The sequence below is a fragment of the Crocuta crocuta genome, unplaced genomic scaffold (genome assembly GCF_008692635.1).
Source record: "Crocuta crocuta isolate KB4526 unplaced genomic scaffold, BGI_CrCroc_1.0 scaffold197, whole genome shotgun sequence".
Taxonomy (NCBI): domain Eukaryota; kingdom Metazoa; phylum Chordata; class Mammalia; order Carnivora; family Hyaenidae; genus Crocuta; species Crocuta crocuta.
In genome coordinates, this window is record NW_027532002.1 from 11,210,950 (window position 1) to 11,227,481 (window position 16,532).

The window sequence follows — 16,532 nt, forward strand, 5'->3', positions numbered from 1 at the left end:
AAGCGGGAGAGGAGCAGAAAAAGAGGGAAACACAAAGTCTGACGCAGGCTCCAGGCTCTGAGCTGTCAGCACAGAGCCTGATGCAGGGCTCGAACCTATGAAGTGTGAGATCATGACCTGAGCTGAAGTCGGACGCTTAACCGAATGAACCACCCAGGCTCCCCATGTGTGGAGTAACTTAAAGATCTTCAAGATGCTATGATAGCATTTCATATTAAAAAAATGTATGATGTCTAAGGTTTCTGAAATTACTCACTAAAGATAGTAGGATAAAAACTTCTAAGGCAATTTTAAACTCCTCAAATAAATACATACCAGGACTTAGCTCAATATTTGTGAATGTAATTTCAGAAAAGTACTATTTTCCGGTGAAGCTCTACAGAGAAACTGTATACGGGAATGCACTACTTGAAATAAATATGTACAGGTACATATATTGTCCCCATTGCCATCTCCAATGTGTTAAGGAAATCTTAATTCTTGGCAAAAATGTTTTTAGTTTACAAGTGAATACTAATGATAATCCCATTCTCTAGTGAAAACTCCAAACAAAAATCTAACAAATCCCAACAATATTGCCACATATTTAAGTCCCTTTTCATTCCTAGAACAGAAAAATTAGAACAGAGTGACTTTACTACTACAAATGATTCCTTAAGTTTATATGGTAAGCAAACAAGTAATGAGATTTCTTAGAATTTAATTGTATGGCAAAATTCTAAATTTTTGCAGCTGCTGAAAACAATCAACAAAGTAACATTTTTGTTGTTGTTGCTGTTAATTAAACTCAAGATGTCAATGTGAAAGAGCAAATTTGATTTATAAAGTAGCCTATCCCTCTGGGTTAATAATATTTTTCTATTTTATCTTTGGATCATTTAATAATATGTAAAGAAAAATCAATTTAATAGAATGCCAGCATTTACCTCCTTCCCTATGAGACTTCCTCATCCATACCATCTGACAATACTATATATATCAGGAATTAGCAAACTTGTCATAATTTTTCAGTGTTTCTTTTTTGCGTTGATTCGGAGATGTAAAAAAAAAAAAAAAAACTAAGCTAGATGCTATACAAATGTGAATGGTATTAAGAGAAGTAAAACACACCTACATTATATGAAGACATGAGAGTTAATGTATGGAGATACCTAAATCTTTCCATATAAAAATTCAGATTTGAATCCTTACTAAAATTATAGTCTAAAGAAAGGTAAAATAGTACATCTTTCTGGAAATTAATTTGGCACTAAGATCAAGAAATTAAAATATCTATCCATCTAATAACTTTATATTTTAGATTTATGTATACACACTTTATCATCTCTTATAATAAAAATAACTACTTAAACTGTATAAATGGGCAATAACAGTATACTTCTATGCCGGAATATAAAGAGGCTATTAAGATTTTTTTTTTTAGGTTTATCAGGGTAAATTAGACATAACATAAAATTGATCATTTTAAACATTTTAAGTGTGCAATTTAATGACATTAAGTATATTCATATTACTGGGCAACCATCATCACCATTATCCATTTTCCAAAGCATCTTCATCATTTCATACTGAAACTCTGTGTCTATTAAACACTGACCTCCCATTATGCTCTGCCCTAGGCTCTGGTAATTACTACTCCACTTTCTGTCTCTATGAATTTGATTATTCTAGGTATCTCATACAAATGGAATTGTACAATATCTGTCCTTCTGTGCCTGGCTTATTTCACTCAGCATAATGTTTTCAGGGTTCATCCATATGACAGCATGGATCAGAATTTTAGTCGTTTTTAAGGCTGAATAATATTCCATTTATCTGTAATATATCAGTTTACTCATTCATGCACTGATGGACATCTAAACTATTTCTATCTCTTGGTTATTGTAAATAATGCAATGAACATTCATATACAAATATCTTAGTCCCTGCTTTAAATTCTTTTGGGTATATACCCATAAGCTGAATTGCTAGATCATATAGTAATTCTATGTTTATTTTTCTGAGGAACTGCTATATTGTTTTCCACAGAAGATAATGCCATTTTACAGTCTCCTCAGTAACAAACAAGTATTTTAATATCTCTACATCTTTGCCAGTACTTGTTATTATCTTTTCTTTTTTAAATTTTTTAAATGTATGAGACACACAGAGCGTGAGCAGGGGAGGATCAGAGAGAGAGGGAGACACAGAATCTGAAGCAGGCTCCAGGCTCTGAGCTGTCAGCACAGAGCCCGACACAGGGCTCGAACCCACGAACTGTGAGATCATGACCTGAGCTGAAGCTGGCCACTCAGCTGAGCCACCCAGATGCCTCTCTTTTTTTAAAAGTATGTAATACTACCCCCTAATGAGTATAACATGGTATATCACTGGGGTTTTGATTCGCATTTCCCTAATAATTAGTGGTGTTTATCATATTTTCATGCGCTTATTGGCCATTTGTATATCTTTTTTGGAGATATTCCTATTCGAGTTCTTTGCCCATTTCTGAATTGGTTTGTTTGCTTTATGCTGTTATAGGATTAATATTTGAAAATATATATTCACAAAACATATATACACACACATATATAATGACTTGTGGGAAAAAGCTCATGATATGTTCGTTAGTTCGTTCATTCATTCATTCATCAAATATTTGTTGGCTGTATACTATGTGCCAGACCCTATCCTAGATTCCGGGTCAATAGCAGTACATAAGACAGAGTAGCTCTGTGTTCTCACAGGATATGTTCTTGAATGGGAAGACAGGTGAGTAGTCAAATAACAAATGAGAATTTAAGTGCTAAAACACAACCACTAAGTACTGGGGAGGCTACTTTAGATTGAATGATCAGTAAAGGCCTCTGAAGATGAGATCTGAATAAAAAGTAAAATTCAGGCATTTGAAGATCTGGGAGACAGTGTTCCATGCTGAGGTAACAACAAGAACAAAAAGGTGAGAATGATAAGTTTGAGAGTTTGAGGAGTTTGAAGAAAAGAAAGAACAGCTTGTTAAGTAGGGAAAAAAGTGAACTTTACATGAGTAATATGGTCACAATTCTGTGATTAGAAGTTATTTTAATTGTGTTCTCTATATGTATAAGCAAGATGCTGAATAAGGCTTTTTTTTCATTTTGGTAGTCGCACAGTATCCCTCAAGTCCCAAGTAGATGATAAAACACCAAGGATCTATAGCCTCCTTTTTCAGAGTTTACCAAAAAGTGGCCAACACGGTCCTAGGATCTCCTGCCCACCTGCCTCTATCTAATATATATTCAGAAAGGAGTCACTAAGATTATTAATCATAGGTTCAGGGCAGAATGCTCTAGTTTCTTCTCCTTTACCCCATGGTAAAATAATTCTCCCCAGAGAACTGTGAAAGCCCATGATGACATATCGTAGCAGTGGAGTTCCTTACTCCTGCTGTCTGGCAAAGCAAGAATGAGCTCCCTGTGGGCTGTGTGTGTAGGGGTGTGTGTGTGTATTCAAAAGATAGTCTGGCTTGAACTGTTCTGAAGGTATCCTGCACAGAAGAAAGACAAAATGAAGGGTAGAGAACCAAGCAAAAGAGAATATGAGATATGGGAATGGAGCTTGGCATGGGTCTCATGCCTGTCCAGGGAACTGCAAAGTTCGGAGGTCTCTATTGAGTCTATAAAGAACCTACCTACAAATAGGCCTCAAGGAAGAGACAGTACTCAGACATTTGTGACATACAGAACTTCAGTCTCCAAAAGGCAAGATTTTATGACAGCCCTTTATCCTCACTTCTGCCCGGACCCTGAAAACCACAAGCATGAGAGCAGGATATGAAGGGAGACTAATAGAAGAAACTATACCCCTCCCTTTATAATGTAGGTCTTAAGCCAAGGGTCAGGAATGAATTGTAAGGAAGGAAAAAATAGAGAATGGATGCAACACTGAAGTTCTGAATTGGAGTAGCCTTTTTTTCATACCCAAAATAAAGTCTAATTTAACAAAATGACACAGTTCTTATAACTGAAAGTGACTAGAAAGTTACAGAATCTCATAGGGAGCTGAAAGAAAAGAAGATCTGATAGAGCAAGTATGAAGTCAGTGACTGGATGAAAATTAAAGCTCTTTCCTGTCTGTACTCTCAAAGAGCTCAGCCATCCAACAAACCAGTTAGTTATATACTTGCCAGAAAAAGTTAGTCGAGTGACCTAACTGTAAAGATACTACGAAATGAATGTGTATTCAAACAACGTGAGAGCCAATACAGAAAATCAACAAAAGCAAATGTTGGTTTTATGAAAAGAACACTGAAATTGATAAACCTTTAGAAAGACTGACCAAGAAAAGGAGAGAGAGGAATCAAATTACTGAAACCAGGAATAAAAGAGGGGATATTACCATGGATGGTGCAGAAATTCTGAAACTGATTAAACAGAAATAGAAAATCTCAGGAGACCTACAACAAATAACAAGACAGAATCAGTAGTCAAAATCTCCTACAAAAATAACCCCAGATGGCTTCAAGGGTAAAGTCTATGAAACATTTAAAGAATTAACATCAATCCCTTATAAACTCTTCCAAAAAAACAGAAGAAAAAGGAACACTTCCCAACTCAATATAGGAGTCCAGAATTACCACAATTATCAACATTAGCCAATATCATGAGAAATGAAATCTATAGGCCTATCTCTTATGAATATAGGTACACAAATAGTCGACAAAATACTAGCAAACTGACACTCGAAGCATATAAAAAGGATTACACACTACAACTAAATAGGATTTACCCCAGGAACACAATTAATGTAAAAGAATAAAAAAAAAATCATATTATAGTCTCTATAAACAAAGAATACACATTTGGCAAAATCCAGTACCTTCTCATGATAAAATTTAAAAAATCAATAAACTAGAAATAGAAGAGAATTTCTCCAACCTGAAGAAGGTTATCTGCAAAAGCCCCAGAGATAACATCATACTTAGTGATGAGTGACTGAATGGGATCCCTCTAAGATCATCAATAAAATAAGGATGTCTACTTTTGCCACTTCTATTCCACACTGCACTAGAGATTCTAATCAGGGCAATTAGACAAGAAAAAAATAAATGACAGCCAGTATAAAAGAATAAGGAACACTATATTTGCGGACGACATAATCCTGTGTATAGAAAATCCTGAGAAATTTGCAAAAAAAATTATAATGTGTTCAGCAAGGTTGAAGGATACAAAATTAATGCACAAAAGTAAGTTGCATTTCTATATACTTCTAATAAACAATTTGAAAAGGAAATTAGGGAAATGACTTTTTATAGAATCAAAAAGATGAAAATACTTAGGAATCATTTGATAAAAGCATAAGACTTGTAAACTGAAAATTACTAATATTACTGAAAGAAATTAAAGAAGAATAAGCTAAAGTGTTTACAGAGCTACTCCCAGAACACTGAAGAGACTGAGGACTTTGAAGCAAGAAGCTAAAAATCGGAGTTGGGGGTATAACTGTGCATTTGGAGGTCAATCCATACCCTCTCCCTATCTATCCTGTTAGAGAACACTCCCAGCAGAGGGATATCCAAATATTCTTCTCTGGAGAAATCTAACAGCTCCCCTCAAAAATGTCTTATGTCTACTTTTTTACTTCCCCCAAAAATACCTGTCTCCTTGGCCATCTAATAAAGCTCAGCCATTTGCCAAGACTTGCTCAAGTACATAGAGCTTCAAACCAGTTTTAACACTTACTTTTAAGTACATAAGCCAAGGATCAGTAGATAAAAGAAAAACTCCTCTAGCATAAAAGGGAAAACACACACAAACACCCCATAAACAGAAAAAGTAACCTGGAGGAAAGCAGAGATAATTTAGCTTTTAGGAAAAAAAAAACTAAAAAAACAATACACTCTTTACTATTCTTGGAAAAAAAAACAACTAAAAAAATACTCTATTTACTATTCTTAGAGATATGCAAGACATAGCTTCTGCAAACAGATAATGCTGTGGAAAAAACCACCACCAAGAAACAGAAAATCCTAAAATGAAAAATATGATTGTGATAAAACACTGATGGAACAGAATAATGAACTCAAGGTAATCTTTTAAAGAATAGAATAAAAAGATAAAGGACAGAAAACATGATGAGAGAGAGATGAATCCAGGATGTTCAACATTCAGCTAACAGAAATTCTAGAAAATGTGAACAGAGAAAATATGGAGAAATCATCCAAGATATAATAATTTCCCAGAATTGAGGGACATGAATCTCTAGTCTGAAGAACCCACTAATCATCAGCACAATGAATTAAAAAAATGCACACAAAGGCACATCATTGTTAAATTTCAAAATACTGAAAAACAACAGAATGAAACAAAGAAAAATCAGGTCATGTATGAACAAACAAGAATTACAATGGCACTGGACTTAATAGAACTGGATTCAAGAGTAACATCTTCTGAGTTTTAAAAGATAGGATTTATATTCTCAGCTAAACAATCAAATAGAGCGCAGAAAATATACGTCTGCAAATACAAAGAGAAATCATTCCTCATACACATTTCTTGTGAAATAACAAGAGGACCCATTCCAGCAAGACCAGGCTGCTGTCAACCCAGGACAGCAACAAAGGGAGGCGCTCCTGTGCTAACAGGACGGCAGCCAGAGTGGAAGGCAGGCAGGCCTCACTGAAGCAGGAAGACCTATGGCCCTGAGACAGAACTCTCCGGAAAATAAACATGACTTACTGGACGAGTTTTTGGTTTAAAACATTCATACACATACATGCAAAAAAAATCAAGGTAAAGACAGGAAGAGAAAAGGAATTCCAGCAACTGCTGGATGGAAGGAGAGAAAAGCTGTTCTAGAAAATAAAATGCAATGAACTGAAACTAGACCAATTTTTACACTGGGAAGAGAGTCAGGAAGTCAATAGGTAAGGCCTACACTGGATAATCCAATAAACTGCAGAATGATGATATTATTAAGAAATGTGGAAGACTACCCAAATAAATAGCAACCAAGATGAAAAACAACTGCTTCTAGTAAGCCAAAGGTGGAATACAGCAAGGTTGGCAGTTAATTTTTCGATTACATCATCTTTAGGTACTTGATTAAAATACTGTACATATATTAACTTGATAAAAATGAAAAATAAAAACTTTAAAATACTTAAAACACTTTGGTCGCAGTGAGGTTTTTATTTTCTTAACTATTTAACCAGAATTTGTCTGAATTTAGTGATTTAAAGTGCTTACAATGAAATCCAAAGCCTTACCCCAAAGGGATTACAAATAGTACATGGTTACTCCCCCAACCAATCCCTAAGAGTTTTAGCAATAAGATCACTCACTGAAAATTAAACCTCAAAATATACTAGATGCAAGTAGAGAAACTCAAAAATTCATTGAAAAGAGACAGAGTGACATTAGGCTAAGGATTAATCCAGAACACCTTAATGGCATTAAAGTACCTAAAGAAATACTGTTAATGAAAAGGGAGCTTGGACAGCAAAAAAAGTACAGAAAGAAGAGTTATATAAGGTGAAAATGGCTGGTCTCCTGCATTGTTCAGAGGAAAGAACATGTATATTACCTCATGCAAAGGCCCACACATATCCAAAATAAAGACAAATGTATATTAGTTCTTATAAGACTATGACATCATCTAAGTCTTTAATGTGATTTCATTCTTAAAAGCATACTTCTGACATTATTTAACTTTCCATGTAAATATGCGAATACGGAATAAATGCAAAGATGACAAAATGAATGCTTGGCTCATGTAATGGTTATTATACTTCCCCCATCAGTATTTTTATTTTATATGTCAACCTTTATAACCTTAATTAATGCTACCTGCTCTGGAAGATTCCTGCTGCTGATGTGCTATCAAAAAATCAGGTTTACGACCTTGTAGGACAGGGCTACCAGCGAAAATGCACAAAATTCACAAAGGAATTGCCATACTGGAAGTATCTGAGGATGCAGGTTTCCCTCTTTCCTTTATGGTAAAGTGGGTAAAAAATACAACTTTTCAGACAGACATCAGTGGTACAAGAAAATACACAGTGAATGCTGATTTCTGCCACAACTCCTAGTACTTGCATTTAACTAACATCTCTGGACTCAGAAGTTTGGAGAAATAACTGCTGCGGGACAGCAAGCCGACAGGGCTACAGTGTTATTTCAAGACAGCTGTAGAGTCACCGAGTTTTTCAGTATCTTCTACTTGCCTTCCTATTTTCTAAATAAAAAATTATTTAGAAATAAAAACATAATCTGTTCCACCTACTCTATGATGCCAATAACAAAAAGAAAAGAGAGAAAACTTACATGGCACTGTAGTTCCAAATCTAGTGGGATTCAACACTATGAACCTGTTTTTCAAGCTTCTTCGTCCCACCCCTTGAGCTCCTATCAACACTAATGTCTTTCTCTGGAAAGGAGGCATTTTGGCTACCTCCTCATATATCTGGATTTCATGACGATCAAATTCTAAATGAAAAAGGAAATGGAAAATTGTCATATTCACTTCACTTACCTTTTAGATGGATGATAAACCTCTGCAATTTTGTTCAGTAAGGGCCAGGTTGTCTCAACAAGTAAATATCACTTGAACTGTACTGATTTAGTATAGATTTATTTTTATAAATTTGGTAAAGTACAATAAATTATTTTCAATCTTGATTTAAATATCTGTTTCTATACATTTGCCCTTAAAAATTTGGCTAAGGAAGCTAGAAAGAGGCCATGTTTTATCTTCATCATATATTCTATCCATTAAACCCTTTCTTATCAACTTGTTGTAGAAATAATTCTTTTAATATATATAATCAAACTGCAAATTCTCTTTTATAATTTGTTCAGGCAAAAAGTGTGTATCCGATATAAAGGACAGTGGTATAACTAGTGTGGCTGCTTAAATAAGTCCCATAGAATGAGTACGGCCTTAAAATAATATAAAAGAACAAATACCATGTGCTGACTCAACAAATACCAGTTTGATTAACAAAATGCACACAAACGTATTGATAATTAAGCATTAAGATTCTAAATTTATGTACAAAATAAAATTTTGGATCCGAACTATTTTCAGTCAAAATATACTCCAAAATTAAATCTTAGTCCATGAGAAAATTACAAGGTTTCTATTTTGCAAAAAAGCTTTAAGGACATGTATTTAATAAAATAATAAGGCCAAAGTGAAGTTAATAAGTATATTATCTGTTATTAGGATTATAACTCTCAATCTGTAGTAATAAGACTTCTTTCTTAGGTTATTATCTTAACAGCAACTCTTTATTTGCACAGTTTCTCCACAGTAGATTAAACCAATATTGAGAGAATCTCTTTTCCCTTCATTTTATTATTATTACTATTATTATTCCCTTTTTAGTGTGCTATTTAGCTTAGTACCAGTAGAGAAGCAGCTCTGACGTCCAGCAAGTACTTTAAAAAATTATCAATTCCTTTCAGAAGGCCTTTTCATTCAAAGAGCTGCATTTCACTCCTATCTGTCTCTATAACTGAAAAGAATAACTGTCATATTTACCTTTAAGTCTAAAAGATTTAAGAGAGACTCCTACTAGATCAGACTAAGATTTGTTTGGTCTAGTACTGTTTTCCCAAAAATATCATGGACAATGTTATAACAGAATAGAGCTGCCCTAAATCATAACTCTTTTAATATCTTCATAAAGGCATTTCTTTGGAAATGACACATAAATCACCATCAAAGTTCTCTGAACAAAAAATTTTAATAACATTGTTCCTTCACTAATATAATCGTAAATCCTAACCAATTCATTTCATTGTAAATTATACTCATAGAATAAAACACACTGATGACAGTATAAGCATACCTAACATAAATTTAAATAATGTCTCCCTATTATATTGGGCCATGTGTTCAAGTGACAGCCCCTTACAATTAGGTATTCATCTGAATTAGTTTCTTTTAAAATTATGTATTTAGAGTTTATGCCACATTAATTAATGATATAAAGCTATCTCACTTGGACTTCTCAAAAAGTATTTAAAACATACCTGCATTTCTGGTTGTGAGATACATCATCTTTTTCTTCTTTTTGCTACTTATGGTTCCACAAAAAGGTCCTGAAGGATTACAAGACAAATATAACTTAAAACAGTGTGTCAGAATATGATAAAACTGCCCTATGATATTCTATAGGGGTGGAAGTGTTGTGTCCTACAAAGCAGAAGGGGGCAGAAGTGAGTTGAGCCACTGAATTCTGATACTATACCAGCAGGTGGCAGAAAGGGATCAAAGAGTTTACTTTTGAGAGAGTTAGATTCAAGTAGAGGGGCTGGATTGATTTCAGATACATTTTAAGTAAATTATTTGCTGATTCAGAGGAAAGAGGCAAAGAAAGGTAACCACAAAGGACTATTTGTTACACACTGTGTTTAAGCTCATCACCTGAATTGTCCCAGTCTCTTCTAACAAATGCCTTTCTCTTCTCTTCCAGGAACTGGCTTGGAATGAGACCAGCACTTCCTCCCTCTTTTACGTGGCTAGCCTAGAATCAAATGAATTGTATATCTCAATGACCAAAATTTGAGACCATATTCTAATAAGCAGGACAATCAACAGTTAGTAAAAATATATCACATTTGTTCTTAAAAGCTGACCTTGAGATTTAAATTCATGGCACTGTCAGTAAAGATATTTAAACACTTAGCACTAAGGAATAATCAACTGGCACCTAATCGATCTGCAATCTGGTATTGAAACTTGGGGACCAAAACACAAACGTACATAGGATCTTTAAATGACACCAAATTTTTACTCATAATGCTAAGTTAGTCAAAGAATGGAAAGGATAAAAACTATTTTATTTCTTAATAGGACATTCACTTAGGACCCTTGGTAAGGTAAGGTATTCACTACCAACTGTAATCCTACGAGCCAGAGAGAGAGAGAGAGAGAGAGAGAGAAAGGGGGAGGGAAGGAGGGACACAGAGGGTGTGAGGGATGGGGAGGAGGGGGATCTGAATATCTTAAGTTTAAAATAGGTAAAATTACACTTAACTGTAAAGAAACTAATTTTGGGGACACCTGGGTGGCTCAGTCAGTTGAGTATCTGACTTCAGCTCAGGTCATGATCTCAGTTTGTGAGTTTGAGCCCCTGCATCAGGCTCTGTGCTGACAAGTCAGAGCCTAGAGCCTGCTTTGGATTCTGTGTCTTCCTCTCTCTCTGCCCCTCCCCCGCTCTCGCTCTCTATCAAAAATAAACAAACATTAAAAATTTTTTAAAAAAGGAACTAAGTTTTGAAATCCCAAAAAGTGCTATTTTAGAATAGCGGTGGGAAAACTGGATGCTAGTGGCTTATCCCACTAAGTTGGTATCTTTATCTTTATAACTAGCATAGGAAAATCTGGTATCATTTTTAGCAATTAACATCCTGAAAAACAGAATTAAAGTAATAGATTACCAAAATGCAAGAAAGGACTGAAATAACGGTGACAGTATGAGAAGACAGAACTGAAAGATGACATTCACAGAAAGGGGAACAAGAGAAAAGTTTTCTCAAAGAGTTCAATAAAGGAAACAACCACAGAAAGTTTTTTTGATCAGAGTTCTAAGAAATTCAGTGGAGATCTCTCAAGATTACAGACTCCTTTTAACGATTTTTTAGTTCTGTCACCTCACAGTGCACTTGTACATAATAATGTCTTAATTTAACTTTAAGGACACATTAGTAAGATTGTTCTCATTATTCATTCCCCCTTAGAAGTCAATATAACTTATCAGAGTTAATGTGAGTTACTACTATCTCCATTTACTTTTTAGAGTTTAGAGGTAGGTCCTGGATCCCTTCCTCATATACCTTGCTTTTTAATGAGACTGTACATTGTTCTGACAGTTTAAGGGATTTTAAACTTTCTGATTTGTCAGATTCTCCAACTTAAAAAAAAATTTTTTTAATGTTTTATTTCTGAGAGAGAGAGAGAGAGAGAGCAGGGGAGGGTCAGAGAGAGAGGGAGACACAGAATCTGAAACAGGCTCCAGGCTCTGAGCTGGCTGTCAGCACAGAGCTCGATGTGGGGCTTGAACCCATGAACCGTGAGATCATGACCTAAGCCGAAGCTGGTCACTTGACCGACTGAGCCACCCAGGCGCCCCTCTTCAACTCTGAATACTGTGGTTGTTAGCTGGTGTAAACAGTTACAAAAGCAGGCTTATTACTCCTGTTAGAGATTTCTGAAAGCTGTATCAGGGGAAAGGAAAAAGAACATGATTACACAGATCTTTAAAAAATGAAGTAGGGGTGGGGCGCCTGGATGGCTCAGTGGGTTAAGTGACCAACTCTTGATTTTTCAGCTCAGGTCATGATTTCAGGATTCTTAAGATTGTGAGATCGACCCCTGCATCAGGCATTGTGCTGAGAGAATGGAGCCTGCTTGGGATTCTCCCTCTCGCTCTCTCTCTCTCTCTCTCTCTCTCTCTGTCCCTCCCCTGCTTGCACGCACTTTCTCTCTCAAAATAAACAAACATTAAAAAGAAAATAAGAAAATCAAATCAAGGGAAAATACGGTGATAACACATATCCCTTTCCATATACGCAGATTTCAACCAAGACCAATTAACACTGATCATAAAGCAAACCTTGATTTCTCAATAACTGGGAATAGGTGGAAAATAGATTTAAGAGGTTAAGAAACTTATGTTTTATTTGCCATGAATGTACATATATAGAGAGGACACAAGAGAGAGATGCTACTCTCCACATAAACACTTCTAGTTAAAACAAGCAAATACTAAGAAGGGATGACCCCAAGTGAGCTGTTCTTGCCCAATATCATATTTTACTGCAGTCACTGATGTGGAAGAACCAACTGATCTGATTCCTAAACCAATGGAATATCTCCACAGGCTAGTTAATTCTGCATTTATTAACAGCTACTCACAAATTCCCTCTCAATTTGATCTTCTGTCCACAAAATTAGCAGCCATGAAGCAGGAGCTGTTCATGCAGGAAAAATCATTGGAACAAATGCTAATACCTTCTTCCTGAATATTCAGCTACTGGCCAGATCTAAGATTGAAAATAAAAAAGCAGTTGAGGAAATTTGAGAAGCATACTAACCTGCCACCAGTTTGGATCTTCTCTGTTTACAATTTGAAGAATTTCTCCTTTTGAAAACTTCAATCCTGCTTCTTTGCAGGGTATCAGGTTATCATTGTATGGATTATAATCAAAATGACATTTCACAAATACCTAAAATACATAGCACAATTTAAGACAGTATAGGGGTATCATTTGTCACTAGATTTTTGAAACCTTTTTCAAATATCTGTGATTTAATAGTAATTGGAAATGTGTTTAGTACTTCAGCTAAGGAACTTGTTCCATTCAAATAAAAATCAATTTCTAGACATTAATACTTTGGTATCAGAAAAGAAAAAAATAAACATTAGTACTACAATTAAAATTTTGTTTCTATTTTAACTTCTAATCTTAAATCAGTAGAGTTTGACAATCATTTTATTCGACCATTCTTACACTTTCCTTCAATCTTTTCACATGATTTTCTACATAATGCTGCATAAATTTAAATGCAGTTAAATGCTGCTTTCTGATTAATATCCAGAAACAATATATGCAGCTGGTTTAAGGCATATATTTCAGATACATCAGAACCATTTTTTGTTTTTAGGACTGACTTTATGAAAGAGCCCTGAAACCAAAGTTAAACAACGAAAGTTCATGTTCAAGTCACACCTGAAATACAGTTAGTAACTTAAAAAAAATAAAAAAACAACTTTCCTCACTGGTAATATATAGTTTTTAATTACACTGATTTACACTGGCCAAAATGAGGGTGGAAAATATTTTTTGAAATCATCTTATTCTAATTTAAATAATTAGCATTAAGTAAATTGTAAGAAAAATACTGAAAACGCCTTGAAACTACTTCCCAACTTAAATTCATTGAACCATACAAATTTCTTTAAAATATATTAATAAAAAAAGTGTGTCAGTTACCACTATTAGTTACTATCTCCAATAACTGGAATATTTTGCCTATTCACTTTAAATTCTATTAGGCATTTTCAGTATTTGATGGCAATTTCAGAATGATTATATTCTTAAAACTTTTCATGCATATTTATAAAAATTCAAATTTTATCTACTGAAGAAATGATTTGGCATTAATCAGGTAAACTTTAACAAGCAGAAAAGCACAAAATTAGTCAAAATGACAATGTTATCAAACTTCTACAAATGTAACCAAACTAGCTATTCAGGTAACACAAGCAGATAGATATTATTATTAGTGGGGTAAAATATAACGTGATGGATGCATATTAAAATCATTTAGAAGTAACTAAGCCTGGGTACATGTGACAAAATTTTAGTTATCTACAATTAGATGATTTTGATAGAAAGCATTCAGAACATTTTCAATAACTTTGGAAAGGCTAAGTATTGTTTAAAAAAATCAGTAAGCCAATAATTCTTTTGATATACAATTATAGAAATATTCAAAAAGCAAGCATACAAACAATATTAAGATTGCTAAAATGTGACAACTGGCTAAATTGACAATGGCATGCAGCTCAATGTTTTGGCAATGGAAAAAAAGAACCCAATTATTAAGTTTATTTAATCAAGGTAAATTTAGTTGGCTGATAAGACAGAAAAACTGGAGTACCAGAGAATGTCCTGGAATGACATCATACCTGACGGACGTGTGCTGGATGCCTCTCCATACTGACGCAACTCTAAAAATATATTTTTCATTGTATAAATAAAGCCAGACTTTAAACTAATAATAAATTAACAAAATATAAACAAACTACTGGCCCATTTTATTACTTCACTATTCTGGTAAAGTAACTACTCCCCTAAGTAATTATCCATAGAGTATATATAATACCTGAAAATTATAAATGAGAGAAACAAAAACATGGAGGTGCTTGAGATGAGGCAGAGAAAATGGATGGGTATGTAAAGCTGCAAAAATACTTAGATACTCATTATTTCTCAAGAAAGCTACACCAAATGAATAGTAAGAGCATCCTGTCATTTAACCAGGAATGTGTTTATCATTCTTATCTGTGGGACAACATATATATTGTAACCGTAAGTTCAGATTTTCTGAGATACTCCAAATTTTAAATATCTATTCTCTTATTCTCATCAAATTGTTCTGGAAATGTCATTACTTATGGAAGAAAACCCATCACTCAAAAGTAAAAAGATTTCTAGAGGGAACAATTCTTATTTTTTCATTTATTAACCTAATTTTAGAACATTACTCTCAAAAAAAAATAACATTACTCTCATGCTCAAAATCTCAGATTAACCTGGTTTTACTTCGAATTTTAAAAATCTATCTGAAAAATTAAAGAAGGTTTTGATCTAAACATTCTGTAATGATCTTAAGAGTTATTAGAGATTTGACTAGATTCAGTATGATTATAACTTATTAAGTACATTGTATAGTGTTTTACTTTAGACCATATATTAATGGTTCATTCATTACTAAGTTACTAAACACAACCTACTAAAATACGTGAATCTCATATTCTTATCACTAAAAGAAAAAAACTGAATGACCAATAATCTAAAGTACATACAACAAAGAACAGGAAGTACAAATGGCTTTTACACACAAGAGATATTCAATATCACTCAAAACAAAACTGTATTTTAATAACATTTTCTTCCTCTCAGATTAGCAGAAATCCAAATATTTGATAACATTTTGTAGACAGGACTATGGACCAACAGGCATTTTCCTAACAGGCTAGTGGAAGATCTGGTTTAATCCCTTTGGAGAACAATTTTGACAAAAGCTATCAGAATTACAAATGCAAAAATCCTGACCTAGTAATCCACCTCTGGGAATGTATTAAACAGCAATGTTGCTCAGACATATGCAAAATGACTTATGTACAAGACTATTAACTGCTAAATTATTCCTAATAGCAAAAGATTAGAAGCAACCTAATTGTTTAATACTAGGGAACTGGTTAAATAAATGATGGTAAATTTATGTGATGTAACTAACACTGCACAGCTATTAAAAAGGGTGGGGAGGTGGTGGTATGTGTCAAGAGGCAGTCTATGTACCAACAAAGAAAGATCTTAAACACACATGGTTACGTGAGAGAAACCAAGGTTCAAAGTAGTGTGTACACAGTTTACATAGTGTAAACTTTTCATGCAAAAGGAGGTGGAAGGGGAATAATAATATATAATTTTTACTTCCTTGCATATAAATAAACTCTAGAAAGATAAACTAATAGCATAATTTCTTTTTTTAAAAATGTTTATTTATATGGGGGAGGCAGGACAGTGCACAGGGGAGGGGCAAAAAGAGAAGGAGAGCGAGAATCCCAAGCAGGCTTTGCACTGACTACACAGGGGTCGATCCCACGGACCATGAGATCATGACCTGAGCTGAAATCAAGAGTCCGATGCTTAACTGATGAAGCCACCCAGGCGCCCCATAATAGCATGGTTTCTTATGAGGAGTGAGAACTAGGTTGGCAGCGGATTAGAAGAGAGATTTCAATTGAATACCTATTTCTTAAATTTTGAAACATG

General features: G+C 34.3%; 1 protein-coding gene across 2 annotated transcripts in view; it reads right to left on the bottom strand.

Annotated features, from left to right (window-relative positions):
• PALS2 (protein associated with LIN7 2, MAGUK p55 family member) overlaps positions 1-16,532 on the bottom strand; it is a 68,728-nt gene that overhangs the window by 10,481 nt on the left and 41,715 nt on the right. The window contains exons 6-10 of one of the 2 annotated variants that reach the window (XM_077775350.1): positions 14,660-14,701; positions 13,062-13,193; positions 10,390-10,489; positions 9,996-10,064; positions 8,283-8,444 (exon numbers count right to left, since the gene is read on the bottom strand). In XM_077775350.1, the coding sequence (XP_077631476.1) occupies positions 8,283-8,444; positions 9,996-10,064; positions 10,390-10,489; positions 13,062-13,193; positions 14,660-14,701 (505 nt within the window). The remainder of the gene's footprint in view (positions 1-8,282; positions 8,445-9,995; positions 10,065-10,389; positions 10,490-13,061; positions 13,194-14,659; positions 14,702-16,532) is intronic. The other variant, XM_077775351.1, reaches the window with a different exon arrangement.